This window comes from Cetorhinus maximus, chromosome 19 (genome assembly GCF_964194155.1).
Source record: "Cetorhinus maximus chromosome 19, sCetMax3.hap1.1, whole genome shotgun sequence".
NCBI classification, from domain to species: domain Eukaryota; kingdom Metazoa; phylum Chordata; class Chondrichthyes; order Lamniformes; family Cetorhinidae; genus Cetorhinus; species Cetorhinus maximus.
Window position 1 is genome coordinate 63,378,035 of NC_135897.1, and position 24,379 is coordinate 63,402,413.

Consider the following 24,379-nt stretch of genomic DNA (forward strand, 5'->3'; position numbering starts at 1 on the left):
TAGCCTTTGTAATTTTCTTCCACAGAGAACAATGGAGGCTGAGTCTTTGAATATACTCAAGAGTTAGACCGATTTTGATTGACAATGGAGTCAAAGGTTATGTGGAACAGAGAGGAAAGTGGAATTAAGGCCATAATCAGATCAGCCATGATCTTAACAAATGGCAGAGCAGGCTCTATGAGCCAAATGGCCTACTCCTGCTTCTATTGCTTATGATCTTATGAAAGAGTGCTGTGACATTTATCCTTAGTCTCACCTGATTCATCCAGAAACATAGCCGTGATCACAAGGTTAAAACCTTACATGTACCATCTACCGTTGGGTTCATGTGACTTCAATTGCATTTGACTCCTACTCTATATACACAGACTGTTGTTTGATTCTGCTAAACACACAAGATTGATGCTATCCATTCTTATATCCACGGACACTGTTCAAGGATTGACCTGCTAGAAAGCTTGCTTGACCAGTATGGAAAGGGACATCCTTAACCATTTTTGTCTCACTCCTTAAGGCGATCTAGTTGGTATTGATGAAACTTGGTCCCTGGGTAGCATAGATGTCAGCTGGGTCTAAGATTTAATTTAAATAGTCCTGTGGCTACTGACCAGTCATATTGTAAAACTTTAAGTAGTACAGCCTGGTAACCTAGATATGCATCTTTCTGGAAATGGAACACTATTATTCTGAATTCCAATTGTAATTGGTTACATATGGAAAAAAGTCCCATGAAGGGGAGGGGGTTTTAAAATAAGAAAATGAGGTGAAAAGACAATTAAAAATGAATGCACCCTCACTAGATCTTTCACTTTCTTCCAGTCAACCTATAGGAGAAATTAAACCTCATTATTCCCTATTTCTGGCTTAAATATAGGAGTTCAGTGGACTAATTTCCAAACATGATTCCTTACACCTGATCCCTTTCCCGAAGTTCCAAGAGCGCCCACCTAAAACGGGCATTGGGCATCTTGAATATGTTCAGCAGGGATTGTTTTAGGATCTTGATGCTAAATTTGGTATATACTGGCTCAGTTTTTCTGGGTTTACAGAGCCTAGCCAGCAGTCCTAAGGAGAGCACTGGAAGGAACCGAAGAGTGGAAAGTTTCTTTTTTTTTAACTTCCCTTACTGGGGAGCCAAGATGAGCAGGAGTGCTCCTCCTGCCTCTACAGCATTACTGCTGGCCTGTGATCGCCCATTTTCCACTCATCTCCCAAACCCCTCCAAGGAATTACCTGTGAACCAACACAGTAACTCACTAATATTTATGTAGATGAACCCTAAGGTCCATTTCCCATCCCTAGATGCATCATGCAGGTGCCATCCTCATTGTGCTAGATTTCCTGATCTATGTGGCGTCAGAAGTTGTGTCAGAGATTTGCAATTCATTTGATTTGGTGCATTGGGCATCAAGTAAGAAAAGTAATAGTGGAAATAAACATAAACAAACAAAAATTGGAAATGAAAAACAGGAAGAAAAAATTCTGACTTTCATCCGAGAGGCTTTTCAGAATTCTAGCATAATTTTTTTTTTCAGATGGGGTACTTTGAACCTTTTCCTCACTAAGGTGTCTCTTTTAAGCAATAACAGTTCAATGATGGTATGGGCCATAGCAGTGCATGAACTCAAAAGAGAATTCTTGTTTACAGCAGATCATATGCTTCTGCTCATGTGGCTCACATTAAAATATTTGCCTTTTCAGCTGTTTATTAATAACAAGAAGCATTCTACCACTAATCAATGTCTTAGCTAAAACATCTCTGAGGAATAAACATCAGTCATATAAACATCAAGCACAATGTACTGAATTTTGTTCAATTACCTTTCTTAGTTCCAGGTTATAGATCAGGCAATGCTGCCACTTATATTAACTAAATCTGTGCTGGTCTATTTGTTATAAGGAATAGATAATAAAAGAATGAATTATGGCGATATTATCTCAGGCTGTTCTTAATATGTTTTCATGCCTCTGCAACAGGATCACTTTCTGGGCCAGATGTTAAAGCTAAGAGATATGAAATAAAGAGTGACCCAACACCACTGGGGTTTGAAGGTACAGCTGCATTTGGTGTGGGGAAGTGCATGCTGCAATGTAGTTTGTTAAACAAAGAGCTTGTCTATTCTTATTTCAGGGGAAGCTCTTCATTTCATTGTGTGCCATAACCGTGTAATAAGAGTTGACTGTAGCATGGTTGTGATTGTGCTTCGGGTGTTTGTGACTGTGTCAGGTATTTGTGATTGTGTATTAGATGTTTGTGATACTGTTCCAGACTACATTTTTTAAGTATTTAGAATATTTATAGTCTCTCTTTCACAGTTTTGATTCACAATGCATCATGCGATCAGACAGATAAACTGAATTCAGAAGTTTTTGCAGTAAAATATTGGAGTCCAATCCACACACACACACCCCCCCCCCCCCCCCCCCACCCCCATATTACATACTGTATTTACAGCCAAACTTCAAGTGGGAATTCCTGTGCATGTTCTGTTGAATAACCATGGAGCTGCATTGATAATGACTGTAGCCAGTTTGAACTTCACAGCTCGCCCTCAGAGCTGAAGGAGTAAGCATGGCAACAGCAGTTAAGGTCAGCAGTTAAACTGGAGGAAGAACTTTTTCCAAAAAATAAGAATAGAACCATCACATTTTTGCATTTTTTTTTTAAGAACTGGAGCAGAATCTTCCTCTGGGCTCAGGAAAACCCAATCTGCGCGTTTTCACGGCTCAAAAACTGCACACCCCATCCATATGTGAAAATCAAGGCCAGAATTTCACACTCCCCCACCGGTGAGTTTTTAGGGTGAAATTTAAGGAACGGAGCTCCCTCCAGGTTCCTGCCAGCCCCGACCACACACAGCAATTTTACGCACCCAGATAAAAATTCAGCCCCAAATGTGCGCTTTAAATGTTTTGGATGCATTTTTAGCCACTTGTTGGTGCTGAACATTTTCATTTGCAATCTTCCAAAAAATAAATCTGGAGGGTCAATTACCTTGGATGACTCTTGCTCACCTTCTAGATGTTGCCTTAACAGTTGTATCACCAAAAATTTCGGAAAATTTCTTTCTTGTTTGTTTTCCAACCCGAGGTGGAGGGACGGGCAAAGAGGTCAATAAATAAAATGTGAAAGTGAAGCCAGAAATATTTTGCAAAACATGCACAGAAAACTCTAGTTGAACAAATAAGAAAATGAGTGAAAAATGACCTCAGTGATCAAGTGAAGAGAACAGTGATTAGTATAATGACTGATATTGTTTCACTTTACTTACTTCTTTAAGTGATAGTCTGCAAGAATAATGCAATAAAATTGTAAGTTATGTGGCTGGAGGTCCAAACCCATATGTACTTTTAGTGTTTACATTAACAGAAATGTTTGCAGAAAGACGTGTTTTCTGCACCTATGTTTTATCTAGTAGCATATTAATTGTGCGTTAATATAGTGTTAATGTTACTTTTACTACACAACCTGCATTTTCTGTCACTATCAGAAAGAACAGCTATTCACAGCCCCAAATATAATCAGGTTCTTACCTCTGACACTACACTCTAAATTTTAAAAGGACTTTTTCCTAATATGTGCAAGAGCCCATCACTTTGTCACCCCTTTTTTCAATATTTCTCTACAGATATTATGTATTTTAGCAGCTTTACTGTGCCAATGAATTGGATTTCATGAACTCCTTTGGGCTAATTCCCTCACATCAGACAAAATACATCCAGAACCAATTTATAAATTCTACTCATTATTATTGTATTACACTGGTTGAGGGATTAGTAGATCAATCTGAAATACAAACAAGCTTTGACTTTAAGAGTCACCCCAACCACTGATCCTTTATGATACCCAATAACAGTTTGAAACTTATTTCATTATCAAATATTATAAAGTGGGATTATTAATTTCTGAAACCTAGTATAATAACAATGGTCTCCTGAATTGCAGGGGTATAATAAGCAATAACTGATTAAACAACTTGGGCTACAGTCAGGACGGGAACCTTGAGAAATAGGAAGATAATGCAGCTAAATACGTGGCTAAGGAGATGGTGCAGGAGGGAGGGCTTCATGTTTCTGGACAATTGGGCTCTGTTCCAGGGAAGGTGGAACCTGTTCCGACGGGACGGTTTGCACCTGAACTGGAGGGGGACTAACATCCTTGCGGGTAGGTTTACTAGTGCTGCTCCGGGGGGTTTAAACTAGATTTGCAGGGGGAGGGGAACCAGAGTGTTAGAGCAGATAGTGAGGTGGAGGAGGATAAAGGTCAAGCGAGGAATGCATGTATAGACAGAAATCAAAGGTTTGTATGTGATAGAAATGTTCTCAGGTGCATCTATTTCAATGCAAGGAGTATTGTCGGAAAGGCAGATGAGCTTAGGGCGTGGATTGGCACGTGGGATTACGACATTATTGCTATTAGTGAGACTTGGTTGCAGGAGGGGCAGGACTGGCAGCTCAATGTTCCGGGGTTCCGTTGTTTCAGACGTGATAGAGGGGGAGGAATGAAAGGGGGAGGAGTGGCATTACTAGTCAGGGAAAATATCACAGTTGTGTGTAGACGGGACAGCCCGGAGGGCTCGTCTACAGAGGCCATATGGGTGGAGCTGAGGAACGGGAAAGGTGTGACCACACTAATAGGGTTGTATTATAGACCGCCCAATAGTCAGAGAGAATTGGAGGAGCAAATCTGTAGAGAGGTAGCAGACCGATGTAAGAAACAGAAAGCTGTGATAGTAGGAGATTTTAACTTTCCACATATTGACTGGGACTCCCATACTGTAAAAGGGCTGGATGGCTTGGAGTTTGTCAAATGTGTTCAGGAAAGTTTTCTAAATCAATATATAGAGGTACCAATGAGAGAGGATGCAATACTTGATCTCCTATTGGGGAAAAAGACAGGTCAGGTGACAGAAGTATGTGTAGACGAACATTTTGGGTCCAGTGACCACAATGTCATTAGTTTTAAGTTAATTATGGATAAGGATAGGTCTGGTCCTTGAGTTGAGATTCTAAATTGGAGAAAGGCCAATTTTGTGGAAATGAGAAAGGATCTAGGAAGAGTGGATTGGGATAAGTTGTTTTCTGGCAAGGATGTGTTCAGTAAGTGGAAGGCATTCAAAGGCGAAATTTTGAAAGTGCAGAGTTTGCATGTTCCTGTCAGGATTAAAGGCAAAGTTAACAGGCGTAGGGAACCTTGGTTTTCAAGGGATATTGGCGATCTGGTTAAGAAGAAGAGAGAGGTGTATAGCAGGTATAGGCAACAAGGAGCAAATGAGTACTTGTAGAGTATGGAAAATGTAAGAAAATACTAAAGAAGGAAATCAGGAAGGCAAAAAGAAGACATGAGGTTGCTTTGGCAGATAATGTGAAGGTAAACCCGAAGGGTTTCTACAAGTACATTAAGAGTAAAAGGATAGTAAGGGACACAATTGGTCCCCTTGAAGATCAGAGTGGTCGTCTATGTGTGGAGCCTCACGAGATGGGGGAGATCTTAAACAGTTTTTTTGCATCAGTATTTACTCAGGAAACTGGCATGGTGTATAAGGAAGGAAGGGAAACAAGCAATAGTGTCATGGAACATATAGAGATTAAAGAGGAGGAGGTGCTTGCTGCCTTACAGCGAATAAAGGTAGATAAATCCCCCCGGCCTGACATGATATTCCCTCGGACCTTGAGGGAGACTAGTGTAGAAATTGCAGGGGCCCTGGCAGAAATATTTAAAATGTCCTTAGCCACGGGTGAGGTGCCGGAGGATTGGAGGGTAGCTCATGTTGTTCCGTTGTTTAAAAAAGGCTCCAAAAGTAAACCAGGTAATTACAGGCCAGTGAGCCTGACATCAGTAGTAGGTAAATTATTGGAAGGTGTTCTGAGAGATCGGATATATAATTATTTGGACAGCCAAGGGCTGATTAAGGATAGTCAGCATGGCTTTGTGCGTGGTAGGTCGTGTTTAATGAACATTGTAGAGTTTTTCGAGGAGGTTACCAAGAAAGTAGATGAAGGAAAGGCTGTGGATGTTGTCTACATGGTCTTTAGTAAGGCCTTTGACAAGGTCCCACATGGGAGGTTAGTTCAGAAGGTTCAGACACTTGGTATCCATGGAGAGGTTGTAAACTGGATTCGAAATTGGCTGTGTGAGAGAAGACAGAGAGTGGTAGTGGATGATTGCTTCTCAGACTGGAGGCCTGTGACTAGTGGTGTGCCTCAGGGATCTGTGCTGGGACCATTGTTGTTTGTTGTCTATATCAATGATCTGGATGATAATGTGGTAAATTGGATCAGCAAGTTTGCTGATGACATTAAGATTGGAGGCATTGTGGACAGCGAGGAAGGCTTTCAAAGCTTGCAGAGGGATCTGGACCAACTGGAAAAATGGGCCAGAAAATGGCAGATGGAATTTAATGCAGAAAAGTGTGAGGTGTTGCATTTTGGAAGGACAAACCAAGGTAGGACATACACAGTAAATGGTAGGGCACTGAGGAGTGCAGAGGAACAAAGGGATCTGGGAGTTCAGATACATAATTCCCTGAAAGTGGCGTCACAGGTAGACAGGGTTGTAAAGAAAGCTTTTGGCATACTGGCCTTCATAAATCAAAGTATTGAGTATAGGAGTTGGGATGTTATGGTGAGGTTGTATAAGACATTGGTGAGGCCAACTTTGGAGTATTGTGTGCAGTTCTGGTCGCCTAACTACAGGAAGGATATCAGTAAGATTGAAAGAGTGCAGAGAAGATTTACTAGGATGTTGCCGGGTCTTAAGGAGTTGAGTTACAGGGAAAGATTAAACAGGTTAGGACTTCATTCCTTGGAGCGTAGAAGAATGAGGGGAGATTTGATAGAAGTTTACAAAATTATGAGGGGTATAGACAGAGTAAATGCGAGTAGGCTCTTTCCACTTAGATTAGGAGAGATAAACACGAGAGGACATGGCTTTAGGGTGAAAGGGGAAAGGTTTAGGGGGAACATTAGGGGGAACTTCTTCACTCAGAGAGTGGTGGGAGTGTGGAACGAGCTACCATCTGACGTGGTAAATGCAGGCTCACTCTTAAGTTTTAAGAATAAATTGGATAGAAACATGGATGGGAGAGGTCTGGAGGGTTATGGACTGGGTGCAGGTCAATGAGACTAGCAGAATAATATTTCGGCACAGACTGGAGGGGCCGAATGGCCTGTTTTTCTGTGCTGTAGTGTTCTATGGTTCTAAATAGGTTGTTATTTCTCTTTTAAGTAGTAAAATTGGAGACCAGTTTTTGAAACTTAAGTATTCTTTTATTCTTATGTAAAAGTTGTTAATTACAAAAGAATGGACCATGTGAAATATAAAATATTTAAATAAATTAACACATATATCCACTTTGTTACTTATCAGTAACAAGGTGATGTAATTTAGCATGTATAACATGAAGGATTTGTCTCACACAGCCCATATTTTGTCAAGGAAGTGCTTCTTTGTGCCAAAGTTGGAGTTTATTCATTATTCTTATTTTCTTTACAGCAGTCCTTAATGAACATTAGCTTTACAATAATAGAAACATTCAACCTCTTCTTGCAGATTCACTGCCAGATCCTTTCATGATTGCAAGCAAGCGTCACAGCACTACCAGTTATGTAAAAAGATCGATTTCCCAGACAGGTAAAGCAGATCGAGGAATGTATATTTTGGATTAGTCTTTTTTTTTCTTAATACTGAAAATGTTGATTTGAGAGGACTGTTTCAAGAATCAATGTTTTTTTCCCCCCTTTTTATTCTATGCTTTGTATTTTGCCCATTCCAAACACATATGGGACCAATCAGAGGGTTGTGGGTTCACGTCCCACTCCTGGAAAACCAAGAACTGTGATTGTACTCGAAAGAAGTTGCAATCTGTGACTGTTGGTAACTCGAAAGAGTTTCCTTATAATAACAGACACAGAAGCGCAATGTCTACAATGTGCTTAATAGACTCCAAATTGCCTAATTCGACCATTAATACTCCCATAGTGCCTGTTACTCACAGATGCTGAAGAGAAGACCCAGATCAAAAAGTAATATGAACAATTTTTATTTGGTGTGCTTGTTTGCAGCAGCAAGACACCAGTAACATTTTGGTGGTTGGGTCTCATTAACATGCAGCCAGTGGTGTATGAGTGCCAGACAGGTGCTATAAGTTATTCAGCTGGCTCCTACATCAAACCCACTGTTCAGCCTCAGGTGGGAACCATACAGGAGTAGCAGTGGATCAGAATATTTATGTTGAACCAGGAGGAACAGTACTGCTCTTTATCTGACTTCACAAAAGTAAAGGAATAAACAGTTTTGGAGTGGCCAGCAGTGGTCCCTTTAAGGACGACTGGTTAGGTTGCTTCAGATGAAGGGCCAACAGGAGATGCTTGTGCCTTACATCTCTCACCCATTGACCCACAGTAATTGCATTAAGGTCCTACATTGATTGAGCTTGGGACACCAGTCTAAATAGTGAAATAAATCCCAACTTTTTCAAGCAGGAACACTGGCCATCCATTCCCAGGCAAGCTTGAAAATTAAGTCCGCCAGACCTCAGGCAGTCATTAGGCTGGACATGTTTTTAAAAACTTTTGTTTGTCCGTTACGCTATCTTCCAGCAAAAACAAGACAGGCAAATGAAAATTGTCCCAACATTTTTTTATTGGTTGACGATGACCATGATCTTGCATATTGACCCCACTGTCAAGGTTCTGCAAAAAGGTGGAATTCACCTTGTTTTAAGATATAAGGAGCTTGCCTTGTATCATTGAGGCACAGGTGCATTCTGCAGATACAATATCTAAATGGTTTGGGCCTACCCGTTCTTTGCCAATAGTTCAAACGAGCACTATCAATGAAGTGAGTGCTCCAGAGGTGGTTTCCTGCAATCACCAGATGTTGAGACTGGTTCCTCAGGATGCCTTGCAAAAGGTTCTGCCTTGCATTAATGCTAACTACGTTACCAGATAAAGCTGTAATGCCACATAAGTTTAATAACCTCACCAGATGTGCGTTAATGGCGTATTAATGGCATATTAATGGTATGTATTAAATATGTTCAGTTGATATAGTTACCTCCTGCGCACAGTCTTAGTGTTTCAGATGTTTCCCATGAATTCCCATTATGTGCCAGGAGGCACCTTTCCCAATAAGTGTCCGTTTCCTAACATACTCAGCTGCTTACCCCTGCCACAAATCCTTCTATCTACTTTGTCTAATTTGTGTATTTTTATCTAATCTCACCCATTATAAACTGCATGGTGATAAATGGTTATCTCCATGCATCTTTCTAGCATTTAAATTTGTCAATCCATTTCGAGTACCTGTGTATGTGAAAGATTATAAGGAAAAATGTAATGTAATGGGTACAAGCTCGCAAGGGCAAAATATCCTTTTATGTGACCTTTACCAATTATCTCTAAGCATTCTGTTCATACTATTTTGAATGTAATTTTTGAATAATCAGATTGACCATCTCCTGTTGATATCTTTTTTGTAATGGCCCTTTTTCGCAAAATCAAGAACAATTTGCTGAAGTATCCTGACATAGCAATGTATGGCTTAGAAATTCAAATAGACAGTGCCCATTTATTGGATGCTAAGCGGCCTCCAAACTTCTACTCTGTCAGACTCTCTGTGCACCCTCATTACAAGCTGGCAGTGTGCCACCTGGCATATTGGTGCAGACAAATTAGGTACCCGGTGCCCATGCATGAAACTGGCATTAGGCAATTAGAAGATTCAGATAAAAAAACTAATATCTGTTTGAAGCCCCTTATAATACTGGATTGACTTGAACATAGTCAGCAGCAGGAGGCCCAACAGACCAAAACAGTCACCCAGATATCCAACTCTTCATGATCATTCTCCTAAGCCTGACCTTGACTAATTCTCCCCCACCTCGATCCAGCATCAATTAGCCCCCAATGATGACCTTGAGTACTTGACTAATCTCCCCAGTTGGAGCCTCAGTCACCCTTCATGATCCCGACCTTGCCCTCTGTACCCTGATTCTGACCTTTATACATCATCCCAATCTTCCTATTCTCTATCGCCATCCACCGTCCACCACCTGTCCCTCCATCAGCTCTTCCCAGTTTTCCCCCTTCTCATTCCCCTCAAAGGGCTAACCTGAGGGCAACCGCTGATGTTGCATTGACCCAATTTTCAGTGCCCTTTGCCGGTGAGCTGCCTGTGTCCACAACTCACTGGCTTGGTGATGAGGCTTATGGTCCAATATCTTGTGCACCTTAAGCAAATTAATTCAGGTGTGACAACATTTTAGATGCTCAAACTTCCAGGCCTATGTTTTCACTCTGCCCTTAAGCATTTCTGAGACCCTGGGTTGAATTTATGGGCCCCTCTAGGTCAGGAACAGAGATGGGAGTGTTCCCAAAAATACATTGGCTGACATGTCAGTTTTGAAATGTCGCTCCCATTCCCAGATGTCATTCCCAATGTTCACCAGGGCAGGGGGAGGGCGAGACAACGATCCTGCTCACCTCCCAATTGAGGCCAACTAAAATACTTGTGAAGCTGTTAAAGGTGAAGGCTCAATTTTGAAGGGGGAACACGGGATTCAGAACTGTCTATTGCTGACCAGTGGAAGTGAGGCGGGTACAGCATGGGAGGTCAGTCATGGCTATCCCAGCACATCACCCCAGTCCTATGAGAGGAGGACTTGACATTTGGATAGTGCGCTTGGCACTACACAAGTAGCAGGGAGAATGAGCACTTAGCACTTGGCCATTGAATGGAGTCCTCACCCTCCCTGACATTGTGGGGCAGAAGAGCAGGGGGAAAGGCCGCCAGTCACAGTAGGACAGCTACCTGTCGAAAAGGAAGGCTGCAATTGGCAATGGAAGCATGGCTGTCAGATTTTGGGACTGGTGGCAAGAAGAGGCAACACCCCCCACAGGAGAGACAGTGACCCAAGCAGCAGGAGGGACAGGAAAAGAAAGAGAGGCAGGACGGCAACAGAGGGCATACCCTCAACACAGGATCCATTGCCGTAGATGGAGCTAGCTGGAGATGGCCAAGACCCAGTGCTGCGGAAGACTGCAACTCGCCAGGCAGATGGCCCCAGAGATCTGAGGCCTCATCACCAAAGACCTTGCACACTGCAACACTGGTCACCATGCCCTGCCACTAGCTGTCAAAGTCACTTTCCCCTTGAGCTTCTTTGTTTCTGGTTCCTTCCAAGCATCAGCTGTGGACCTTAATTGCACACCACTGCGGTGAGTTTCATCAATAGGAAGGGCTTCCACTCGCTCAACATCCAACTGGTCTGTGACCAAAATGGGAGCTTCCTCCATGTGCGTGTTTGCTTTCCTGGCAGCTGGCTTGACTCCTTCATCCTGCGCCAGTCCATGCTGCCTCAGATCTTCACTGCAAGCCCCAAAGTGCATGCTTAGATCATAGGGGACAAGGAATATTGCTTGAAGACATGGCTACTGACCCCTCTCTGGGCACCCCAGATAGGGGCATAGAGGTGATCAAAGCCACTACTGAGCACACCATCAGCCTTCTGAAGATGCACTGTACCAGTTGGGTGGCACCCTCCAATACCCTACTGCAAGGGTCTTGGCCATTGTGATGGTATGCTGCATGCTTCATAACATGGTCCTCCAGAGACGTGTGGTTCTTGAGAATGGTGTGAGGCCCTGGAAGGAGACAGCCTAGAAAGTTCATGCCCTGTAGTACATGCTAATCATTTTCAGGATTGTGGTAGTATGCTGTGTACTCCATAACTTTACTATCCCAGAAAAGATCGATGGTGCATGTCCTGGAAGATGCTACAGAAGTTACTGATGTTACTCCTAACTTTGAAGTTCAGACCCATGACAACATAAAGCAAGTCCAGTAGTTTGAGCTATTAGATGCTGAGAGCCAAATTCATTAAAAACACTTTGACAGGTGTATACACCAATATTTGTTTGAGGTCTAAACTATCAAATGGCAGCCTCCTCTGACCAAACTCTCTATGGTCTAAGTAAACACATTGCTACTTGTAGCTAGTCATCACATCATAATTATGAACCTGAATATCAGCATAGTATATGTTCCTATTGTTCTGTAAGATAATCAAACAAAAGCTGCCATTGCATCAGTGATTCCAATGATTTATTGCAACTATTTCCAAAAGATAGCACAACTTTTTCTTTCCCTAATTTAATACTTTTTCTTTTCTCCACCTGAGGACCTGGAGCATGAGATTTATATTGTTGCACTCAGCGAGTGTAAACTTCTTGGAATGGAGGCGGCAATCTTCGCAGGGTGCTAAGTCCTAGGATGATACAAAACAAAGCAACTTTTTAAAATTTGAAGGCATCTGCACAGAGGTACAGGTTACTTCTCAGTGCTGCTGCTATGAAGTAAAGCAGTCCAATCAACTGCTACTTCACTGAAACTGGCAGAAAGATGCTTAAATCTCCAGGAGAGAGTTAATTGAATTTCCTCTAGACCTATCAAGTTGCTTCCCTGTGTACTTCGCAATCTGCTTGACAAACTGGTTGACAATGAAGAGTGCAGGAAGGAATGCCAAGAGCAGTACCAGGCATACCAAAAAATGAGGTGTCAAGCTGGTGAAACTATAACACAGGACTATTTGCATGCCAAACAGCATAAGCAGCAAGTGATAGAGTTATGTGATTCCACAACTAACGGATCAGATCTAAGCTCTGCAGTCCTGCCACACCCAGTCGTAAATGGTGGTGGACAATTAAACAACTCACTGGAAGAGGAGGCTCCACAAAAATCCCCATCCACAATGATGGGGGAGCCCAGCACATCAGTGCATAAGATAAGGCTGAAGCATTTGCTACAATCTTCAGCCAGAAGTCCCGAGTGGATGATCCATCCCGGCCTCCTCCAGAGGTCCCCAGCATCACAGACACCAGTCTTCAGCCAATTCGATTCACTCCACGTGGTACCAAGAAACGGCTGAAGGCACTGGATGCTGCAAAGGCTGTGGGCCCAGACAATATTCCGACAATAGCACTAAAGACTTGTGCTCCAGAACTTGCCGTGCCCCTAGCCAAGCTGTTCCAGTACAGCTACAACATTGGCATCTACCGGGCTATGTGGAAAATTGCCCAGATATGTCCTGTACCCAAAAAGCAGGACAAATCGAACCCGACCAATTACCGTCCCATCAGTCTACTCTCGATCATCACGAAAGTAATGCAGGGGGTCATCAACAGTGCAATCAAGCAGCACTTGCTTAGCAATAACCTGCTCACTGACGCCCAGTTTGGGTTCCACGAGGGTCATTCAGCTCCTGACCTCATTACAGCCTTGGCTCAAAAATGGACAAAAGAGCTGAATTCCCAAGAGAATCTAACTATCACCCCTTGACATTCAATGGCATTACGGTCACTGAATCATGCACTACAACACCCCAGGGATTACCCTCAAGACCTGCAGTGCTTCATTCATTCTTTCCACATTGAATTGACTTATTTACCTCGATCTCGCTTAGAGTGGGAAAAAATATCAAGATGTTCCTAGAGCTGCCACTTTCTCCAGGATGCACTGCAATGATGTAATACCTTGTCAGATGTTGGTTCACAGCAAGCCAGTGGACTGCACCACCCACCTAACCATATGCTGTACATTTGAGAGACGCTGCACAGAACCTCCGTATGGGTTTAATGTTCTGCTAGCATCCTTATAAAATCCACAGACCCATGTAAATGCTCATCTGTTGCATCCTCAGAGAAAAAGCTGCAAATCATTTTTGAAACATTGACTCCTTTACATAGCACTTGATTCAACAGAAATTCCATTAAATATTTGCTTTGAGCAATAATCCAACAGCATAAATATAGAGAGATTCCAGTAGGGACATCCATGGAACTGCTTCGTAGCCTAGGTAGGTGCATCAAAACCCATTGACCGAAATTTTACAGCCCTGTTGCAGCGGGGATGGGGCTGTAAAATACAGCGAGCTATTCTAAACTCCACTGACTTCGGCAGGACCATAAAATCCCGTTGTCGTAAAATTACACCCATATATAAACCCCCTTCAAACACTGAGTTGGCTGGGGGTAAAAAGCACAAATACACACCTAAAATACGAAAATTGAGTTTAGCACTTGAAACTTGCAGCATTTAAATGACTTTGTATTCAAAAACATAGGCTGGCAACCTTGGATACCTCATTTATTTGGAAAAAATGAAGAAGCGTACTTCCAGCATAAAGTTCCCACTACGCTATTGTACTGAAATGTAGCTGCCAAATAGTCTCTCCACAGGGCACCTAGAATACCCATGATTCAGGGCACACCTGCATCACTAACCACACCAGAAGGCACTCAGAAAACCATCTCTATTGTGGTTTTTACAACATTCTAAATATTTCTACAAATTAAAATTATTAGAGAAGGAAAGAATTTCTTAAAACTTGTATCATAAATCAGGTATGTTGCGTAGAAGACATAGGAAAAGATGTTAAGGAAATAGATATTGTGTTACTTGGAAAATAGTCTAATAAATCATTCTGATTAGATAGTTTCCATGCAAAACAAACAAAAATAACATTGATATAGCTACAGGCTGTCAGATCGAAAGAAACAGCAACATAGGTTGGTGGGACTTTTCCTCAATGACAGCTGCCCACTGATATCTACCCACCCGGAAGACCTAACCTCACCCAAGGGACCTTCTTAGAGTCAGTTTACTCAGCATAATGGAGGCAGTTTACCAGCCAGTGATTGGCAACTCAACACTAAGGAAAAGACTTTGAGAAATAACAATTGTTGCAGTCTTAAAAACTGTTAATGCCATCGAGAGGAGTTCTGAAGGGAGGAAGAAGAGAGTATCCACACACAATAAATGAATTCAAGTTCAGCAGCTACAAAATTCGATGATACAGAATTTCTACATAAATTTTCCCTGTGAGATTTGGAGAAGGAAGGAGTCAGCTATTGCGCTCATAGGTAAAGATACTATCCAAGGGCACAGTGCAGGCAAAATGGAAAGAATTGGCCCTGGTGGTGTTACTCCTACAACCCTTCACATGGCCACTGACCACTGCAAGAACTTTAGTGATTTAGCAAGGTCACCCAAGGTAAGAAGAGCAAGCCAACCTATTGATCAAAACATGTTGTGATACTTAATGTGACAGTGAAATAGTTAATGAAACCATGATGTCACTCCATCCATTGCAAGTCACGTGTTAATTCAGTTCCTCAGTAATCCTTTCTGGTCTCTCTTTTTGTCCCCTTGATGTGCCAATCCAAAATCAAGCAGAGGAGGAAAATGAATAGCATCTAGGCTCCTCTGTTTCACTTCCTACCTGCACTTTGTTACATGAGCCATCGTTAACCCTCTCTCTCCTGCGCACATGGAAGTTTTTTATTAGACAGCACGCTAGAGGGGGTGGGAAGGGGGGGCGGTACCCATGTGGGTAAGGGGACCTGGAAATGTAAGATGAGGATTCTGACAATGTTGGCTGGAGGGTTAGATAATATCTGTCCCTCGGTGTGTGGCTTTGAGATTCAAATCTTGGGTGTCTTACATTTAAAAGGGTGCTTAAAGTGTAGGTATAGGAACAAAGGAAATAGGAGCAGAATTAGGTCTTTCAGCCCAATTATGACACAGCCAATGGTAAATGCTGAGTTGTTCAAATCCCAGAGAGAAACTTGAAACAACTGTCATAACCAATTTTTGCAATTTGCTTGTTTTGAGATGCAGACTTTGAGTTCAATTATAATAAGATCACCGAGCCTCAAGAGGTTTTATAAAACTAAATTAAACATTTATTAATACAAGAAAGATTGTAAGCACAATCATATGTCAAAAAATTACCACTATAATAACTACAAAAATCCCCTAATTAATCTGACTCCTAGTTACACTTCCGTTAAGGTAAGAGTAAACACATAGATTTCAACAGACCCCTGGCAAAGCACACCCTGGACAGTCGCATTCAAAACTAGTTTCTTTCAGCTCTGGGTCCTTGCAGACAGCGGCTTGAGGCTTACAGGCTGGAGGCTTTAGATCTTAGAATCCCTCCTCTTTTTACCAGCAACCTTCTCTTCCTTTATTCATATTTTCCTCTTTGAATGCAAATTTTCATTGTATCACTATGTCTTTTGAACTTTACGCCTTCTAAAAATAAGGCCCTTTCATAATCCCTACTTTATTAGTAATCCTTGGGAAAAATAAACAAACTCACTGGGCAGGATTTTCCCGTCAGCGAGCAGGGGGCGGGGCCCGCTTGCCGACACGTAGAATGATGCGTGGTGATGTCAGGTGGAACTCCCGACGTCACCATGCTCCATTTAAATTTTCAGGTAGGCGGGGGCGCAGCAAAATCAACTGTGCACCCGCCGACCTGTCAATAGCCAATTGAGGCCATTGACAGAGTAATTAAACTAATTAATGGACCTGCCCATTCATTCTTAAGGTTGGCGGGCAGACCAGGAGCCCTGGTGGGAATTAGAAAAAGCATGAAACTTCATCCATGGGATGAGGTTTCATGTAGGTTTTTAAAAATTTAATTAAAAGTTTTTTTTTTAAATTATGGACATGTCCCAACTCATGTGACAGTGTCACATGAGGGGACATGTCAGGGATTTTTTTTTTCTATTTTTAAGACTTTTGACAGTAGAGCCGATCTCCCTGAGGCAGCACTTAGCCTAAGGGAGATGAGTGCGTTCTTTCGTGCGCAAGCGCGAAAGAGCGCACTCTCAGGTTTCGGGATTTCCCCCCCGCCCACACAGGGAGCACATAGCGCTTCCGTGCGGATGTCACATTGGGCGGGCCTTAATTGGCCAGCCCATGTAAAATCGCACCGTGCCCCCGATTGGGGGCGCCGATCAGAGGCACGCCTGTACGCGCCCAAACTTCAACTTCGCTCCCGACGGGTGGAATATCCTGCCCACTGTTTCTGAGCTTCACCTGGTTAGGTGTAATATTTCACTCCTCTCTTTGAATCCAAGCTACACTAGTTTGTTTAAAGAAAAAATGCAAATTGCCCCCATGTTTACCTAATTAACATTTCACACATTTCTATGCATCAAAACCTCTAGACCAGCTAGCTTTAATCCAATTAAGACAAACACACATACGCACACATACACACAAACACCACTAAACTCCATTTTAAAATAATTTCCAATAACATTATAGACATTATTGTATCTTCTTAACAAGCCCGTCAAGCCTGCTCTGCCATTCAGACAGATCATGGGTGATCATCTACCTCTACACCATTTTTCCCCACTATCCCCACATCTCTTGATGTCTTTGGTATCCAGAAATCTATCAATTTCTGTCTTGAACATGCTCAATGATTGAGCTTCTGCAGCCCTCTGGGGCAGAGAATTCCAAAGATTCTCCATCCTCTGAGTGAAGAAATTTCTCCTTATCTGTCTTAATAGCCTGCCCCTTATCCTGAGACTGTCCACCATGGTCTAGGCTCACCAGCCAAGGGAAACATCCTATCTACATCTGTACGAATTTTGTAAGTTTCAATGAGATCACCTCTCATTCTTCAAAACTCTAGAGAATACAGGCCCAGTTTCCTCTCTCTCCTCATGGAGTACAATCTGCCAGAATGGACAGCTAATGAAGGTTCAATTGGAAGACTATTTGTTTGTATGTGCAGCACGGCACTTCACTCTGAAGCACATGGCAGCTCCAAACCAATCTGCAGTGCAGACCCCCACAGGACAGACTCTAAGCTTCTGCTATGGATGTTTCAACTGCTGCCACAAAGAGCTCAAGGTGTCAGAATTGAGAAACCCCTGTTTTCCAGTCATGTGGTAAATGACAATAAGAACCAAGTTGCCATTTCAGCAGCACAAGGGACACAGCCTGAAATAGGTCCCTTTCAGGAGTTGGACTGAGACAAGGGCTACTTTGATCCCTAAGGGCTCCAAGAGGATTAGAGCCGCTAATCACTTCTCCTGTCATTAGAAGTCAGTCATTATAAATCTGGTCTATATCAGATTGTCATAAATGTCTCTTGCAACTTGTCATGTTCTGTCCTCTGCATGCTCTTCATGGTGCTTCTGCTTCTCTAAATCCCTGGGCCAACTTCCTCTTCAACCTCTGGGGCCTCAGAGGAGGGCTCTTTGCATGCCTAAGACACGCAACATGCACCGCACCATCATAATCTTTGAGATACTGGCTAGGTTATATTGCAGGGTTTCCCCTGCCCAATACAGGCACCTAAAGCATGTCTTCCAAATCCCAAAAGTGCACTCTATGAAGACTCTGATGGCAGTGTAGACTTTTTGACCATGGTGGTCAACTGGTGGTTCGGGGAAGCACACAGTATTCTTGATTTCCTATGATCCATCCAGACACTTGCCTATCTTCTGGTCCAGTATTGAAGTGATTGTGGCATCCTCTAAGAAAATGATGTGTGTAATAAGGTGCTATTGGTCACAAATGAGTTGGACATTGAGTCAGTGAAATCCTCTACCGTTTGAAAAGCAAACAGGGTGAACGAAAAGCTACACGAAAACAGTCCATGACTCTTTGTACTCCATGGGTTAACCAAAGGTCAGAAGATCATGTTCTGTATATTCGGAAGTGAGGGTACAGGTCGATGGGTCCTATTTGCCTCCTTCATTACCTTGTTTCTCAATTCTTCACCCTCTTCCTGCATCAAATAACATTGATTTAGTACAATCCCCAAAGGAAATCCCATGGGTATTTGTGTTGAATGAGTAAGGAGGTTAAAATGACAAACCCACAGCACAAAGTATTCAATCAGTGGATAGGAGAAAAAGAAATAAGAAGTAAAAGGAATGGTTTGTAACAGTAGGTTTTGCGACACTGGTGCTGGAGCCTGTCTCAGCCCTTTAAATATTGTTACAACAAAAGCAAAATGCTGCAAATCTAAAAGAGAAACAGAAAATACCAGAGATATTCAGTAGTTCTGGCAGCAAGTGTAGAGAGAAAAACAGAGTTAATATAAATATTGCTGCCCTCCTAACCCATAGTACCTCTAACACTATAGAATTCATCACTGTCTGTGAAATGTGCCTTTCTGATCAATTTATCCATCCTGAGTCTAAAATATTCACGCAGCAAATCTGTATTGACAAAAAGTTTGACCTCTTATAGGGGTCAAGAATTTCCTATTGTGACTGGTACTAATCTGTTTGATACCTTTGACAAATAGTGGATGTGGATAGCATAGAGCTGCTGAAAAGAAACTTAGCTGTTGTTTGCATTGATAACAAATAAAGAAAGGAAAAAAAACTTACATTTATACAGTGCCTATCACAACCTTAGGACATCCCAAAGCACTTTACAGCTAATTCAATTTCTTGAAGTGTAGTCACTGTTATAATGTAGCAAATGTAACTCCATTATTCAAAAAAGGAGGGAGACAGAAAGCGAGAAACTACAAACCAGTTAGCTTAACATCTGTCAAAGGAAAAATATTAGAAGCTATTATTAAAGAAGCTATAGCTTGGATAAGTTCAACGTAATCAAGCAGAATCAACATGGTTTTGTGAAAGGGAAATCATGTTAAACCAACTTATTGGGGTTCTTTGAGGGAGTAACATGTACTGTGGATAAAGGGAAACTGGTGGATGTACTATACTTAGATTTTCAGAAAGCATTTGATAAAGTGCCACATCAAAGCTTACAGTGGAAAATAAAAGTTCATGGTATGGGGGTAACATATTGGCATGGATAGAAGATTGGCTGGCTAACAGGAAGGAAAGAGTAAGCATAAATGGGTCTTTTCCAGGTTGGCAAGATGTAACGAGTGGTGTGCTACAGAGATCAGTGCTGGGACTTCAACTGTTTACAATTTTATGTAAATGACTTGGATGAAGGAATGGTTTCCAAATTTGCTGATGACACAATGATTGGCAAGAAAGTAAGTTGTGAAGAGGGCTTAAGGAGGCTACAGAAAGATATAGATAGGTTAAATGAGTGGGCAAAAATCTGCGACTGGAGTATAATGTGGGGAAAATGTGAAATTGTCCATTTTGGCAGGAAGAATAAAAGAGAAGCATGTTATCCAAATGGTGAGAGATTGCAAAGCTCTGAGATACAGAGGGATCTAGGTTCCTTAGTGCATGAATCACAAAAGGCTATTATGCAGGTACAGCAAGTAGTTAGGAAAGCTAATAGGATGTTATCATTTATTGTGAGGGGAATGGAATACAAACGTAGGTAGGTTATGCTTCAGTTGTACAGGGCACTAGTGAGAGCACATCTGGAATACTGTGTACAGTATTGGTCACCTTATTTAAGGAAGGATGCAAATACGTTGGAACTATTTCAGAGAAGGTTAACCAGACTAATACCTGGAATGGGTGGGTTGTCTTATGAGGAAAGGTTGGACAGGCTAGGCTTGTATCCCCTGGAGTTTAGAAGAGTAAGAGGCGATTTGATTAAAAGATATAAGATCCTGACAGGGTGGCTGTGGAGAGGATGTTTCCTTTTGTGGGAGAATCTAGAACTAGGGGTCATTGTTTAAAAATAAGGGGTCACCCATTTAAAACAAAGATGAGACGAAATTTTTTCTCTCAGAGTGTCGTGAGTCTTTGGAGCTTTCTCCCTGAAAAGGCAGTTGAAGCGGAGTCTTTGAATATTTTTAAGGCAGGGATGGATAGATTCTTGGTAAGCAAGAGGGTGATAGGTTATCGGGGGTGGGTGGAATGCAGGTTTGAGGTTACTATCAGATCAGCCATGATCTTATTAAATAGCAGATCAGGCTTGAGGGACCGAGTGGCCTATTCCTGTTCCTTGTTCGTATGTATTTTTATAATGTAAGAAATGTGGCAATCAATTTGTGCACAGCAAGCTCCCACAGCAATGAGATAAATGACCAATTAAATAGTCTTAGTTCTCAGGCATAACTTTAGTGTACCAAAGTACATTGGAGCGTTGTTTCAATTACTTCTTGATTCTTATTTGGCAATGCAGAAAAACATTTTATTTGTTCAAATATAATGCATTTTGGAAAGCCATCCTACATATAGATAAACAATATTTTGGCAACAGTAACAAGGTTTACAATCCAGTTCATATGCAATCCAAATACAATTCATTACATCTCATGGTGGGGGGGAGGGGGATAAAAAAAATAATTCACTCTGTTTTAAGTACTGAGACTGACCAGTTTCTAAGCACTACACATATACACTACCAGTTATAGAAAATACTTTCAGAAGTGTGCCTGCGCCATCTACTGGTAAATAACTGGCACATGGTAAATAAAAAAATCCTGGGCCAGAATTTTATGTTGACCGTGCAGGCCCAGCCCAACCCGAACACACGTGCACTTGTGCAAAATAACATCAGGCGTGCATCCCGACTTCATCACGTGGGTGAGAAATATTGAGGTCGGCGGGCACGCATGGGAGTTGGAGCCACGCCCACCAACAATTACCGGGTCAATTAAGGCCATTAAAAACTCCATTGTCCACAATTTTACATTGCCCGTGCGATTTCGCGCTCATCACACGGGCAAAACAGACAGGTGGGCTGCTAGTTTTTAACAAAACCTCATCCAAGGGTGGGATGAAACGTCCGGGGTGAAATATAATTAAAAAAGATATCTGGGGACTGAATTTTTTTGAGTTCTGCTGTCAGGTTAGGGTAACACACGTAATGAATGGGCATGTACATTCTCATCTGTTTCTGCACTGCCTCAGGGAACTCCAACACATCTCACACTGCTGCTCCATGTATAGCCCTCTTGTATGTTACTCCCTCGCTTGTACAGCAATCCCCAGCTGAGCATGGCTGTGTCTGTCCTCTATTCTCCAAATGGGACTGCCAACTGCTGCCTCTGCCTCCCTCACCTTTTCTTGTTCACCTGTGAAGTGTGATTCACTGAGTGCCACCCATTCTAAGCTGGACTGAGGACCCATTGAGGTGAGTGCGCCTGTGCTGATAGAGGGTGCACTTGAACAGTATGACGGTTCAGGCTCTGGTGCTTCATCCTCATGGACAACCCCAATGACATCCCTTCTGCAGCCGCAGGACTGACCCTGTGATAGACATAGGAATGTGGTCATAAGATCTTGCCTCCGTCAGCAAGTGATTCTACAGAGTTAAAGCATAACATTACAGTTGATGTATTGACATCACTGGGGAGAAATGCACTACATCCCCTTCACCTGGAGATTTTGAGATAATTTCACCCAGCCTTGGACTGTATCCCATCTCTCCATTGCTCTCCTTGATGCGATAGCTCCCTGGTCATTTTGATGGCTGCCTCCTCCATGGAAGTTAGAATGGTGAGCTGGGCACCTGAGCAAGTCCCCTTGGCATTGTGTGTTCTTGTCTCCTGCAAGGTCAAGAGAGGGAAAGTTAAAGCAAAGCTGCCCTCCCCCACCACTTCTAGCAGAACAATCACATGTGATGTTAGAGTTTTCAGTGTTGCCACCACCGCAGTAGTGCTAGGGTTATACGCTTGGCCCAAGGCTCTGCAATACTCCTGGGCACACGTTTCCACTTTGTTCAGGAGGACTATGCACCTGCAGGCTGCTCAGCTCATGTGTATGCTGGTGCTTCAAATTGGGTGTCACCTTGCACTCACCTTGCCAGAACTGGGGCAGAATATTACAGGAGGGTGGGGGAGGGGGGGGGAGCGGTCAGATGCAAAACTGGCGTTGAGCCATCCCGCTCCATGCCAGCCCACCCTGCAGCCATAACATGCTGCGGCTAAATTGAGGCAGTTTGGAATTTTCGCCCGAACTGGGGAGGAATTCTCGTCCTCAGCTCTATCAGTCCCGGCAGCGCCCACTAATACGCTCTTGGCACTGCCAGGACTGCAACCAGGAACAAGAAGAAAGCCCATGGATCCCGGAGCCAAAATTGTCCAGGCTCTTGGGCAGGGAGGGTTTGGGTAGTTTGGGAAGGAGGACGGGGGAGGTGGGGGTGGTGTGTTTAATTGAACAGGTGGATTGGAAGAAAGGGGGGGCCCTATCTTAGGAGCTTTGCCCTCTGATATGCAAAGGGCACCCCATGAAGATAATACTACACCCATTCTTCCCGCCCTTTGAAAAAGTTTTTTAAAAGCTGCTTGTCCACTCCTGCCTGATTACCCACGCCAAGCCCAATTGAACCTTGATTATTTATTTAAATATGGCAGGTGGCCTGCTGATTTGGGGCCCGCCCATCCCCTGTATTATGGGGGTGAGCTCAGAGGCAGGCAGGAAGGTGGTGGGGAGGGCACCTGCCCTATACATGCCACCCACTGAAAACACAGCCGGCAGGCGCACATAAAATGCAGGCCTTGATTAGACCATTGAAACGCTTGTAGCACTGAACCCACATCATCCTCACAACAACAGAAGCTCTGAAGAAGGATCATACAGACTTGAAATGTTAACTCTGTTTCTCTCTCCACAGATGCAGACCTGCTGAGTTATTCCTGCATTTTCTGTTTTTATTTCAGATTTCCAGCATCTGCCGTATTTTATTTTTTTCTTCCTCACAATGCTGCAGCTACTCACAGCGTGAGTCATCTCCAGCCATCCCTTCCTGGTCTGTTGGCTGACATACTCCTGCCACTCTGAGAGAACAGAACGCTTCTCCTTGCTCCCATCTCCTCCAAGAGAACCTCAAGGGAAGCATTTGAGAAACATGGGGCTGCCCTGATACGGGTGCCTGACCGGGTACTGTTCTGATGCTCTCCTCTGCAATGAAATGTCCGTCACAATAATATCACGCTGCTGTTTGCCTACTAAATCTGGCCTGCTGTGTGCAACGCATGTCTCCTCCCCTCACCTGCCGCCCTTAATTGGATGGCAATCTCGACATCGAGTCAATTAGTGGCATTTGCTTCCAAAATCGCATCATTTGTCTAAAACTGACGAGTGCAGGATCAGGACTGGAAATGCTCCTGACATCGAATCCCAACTCCAGAACAAAAATCCTTCCCCAGATTTCTACTCATATGCTGCTCATCATTCACTCCTGCTCATTTTTGCACAGTGCATCATCCAGTCCTCTCTCCTCAACCTCATTGTCCAGATCGTCTGAGCAGACGCTCTGAAGGGTTAGCAGAATGGTGTCTGCCATGCGGTTCAGTATTCCTCTAGGTCCCTGGCTCCAACTATTTTCTTGTAGAATGTCTAGAGAAAGAAAAGAACACATCTTACAATGTGTTTTGATGATAAAAGTTTAAATATTGCTTTCCATGACATGAAATTGTTCTTCAGTACATGGCTTGTTTTTGCAAAGTGAAGAACTACACAAGTTTCATACAAAGCTGAACTGGGGGCCAAGCTTCTAACTTCCTGACCCCCAGCTTCCTCTATCGGTTCTGAACTCTCAATTTCTGTGCTGTTCTTGTCAAAGTGCTATCGGAAGACAAGAGTTCAATGAACATCTCTAAGCTTCATCTCTCACTTATTATGTGCAAATATTTCACACAACAGGTTAAGACTTTGAAATTTCTAG

At 42.8% G+C, this 24,379-nt stretch overlaps 1 protein-coding gene across 1 annotated transcript in view; it reads left to right on the plus strand.

Moving 5' to 3' along the window:
• mcf2l2 (MCF.2 cell line derived transforming sequence-like 2) overlaps positions 1-24,379 on the plus strand; it is a 396,665-nt gene that overhangs the window by 363,443 nt on the left and 8,843 nt on the right. Inside the window, exon 29 of the mRNA XM_078563948.1 lies at positions 7,553-7,633. Within this exon, the coding sequence (XP_078420074.1) occupies positions 7,553-7,633 (81 nt within the window). The remainder of the gene's footprint in view (positions 1-7,552; positions 7,634-24,379) is intronic.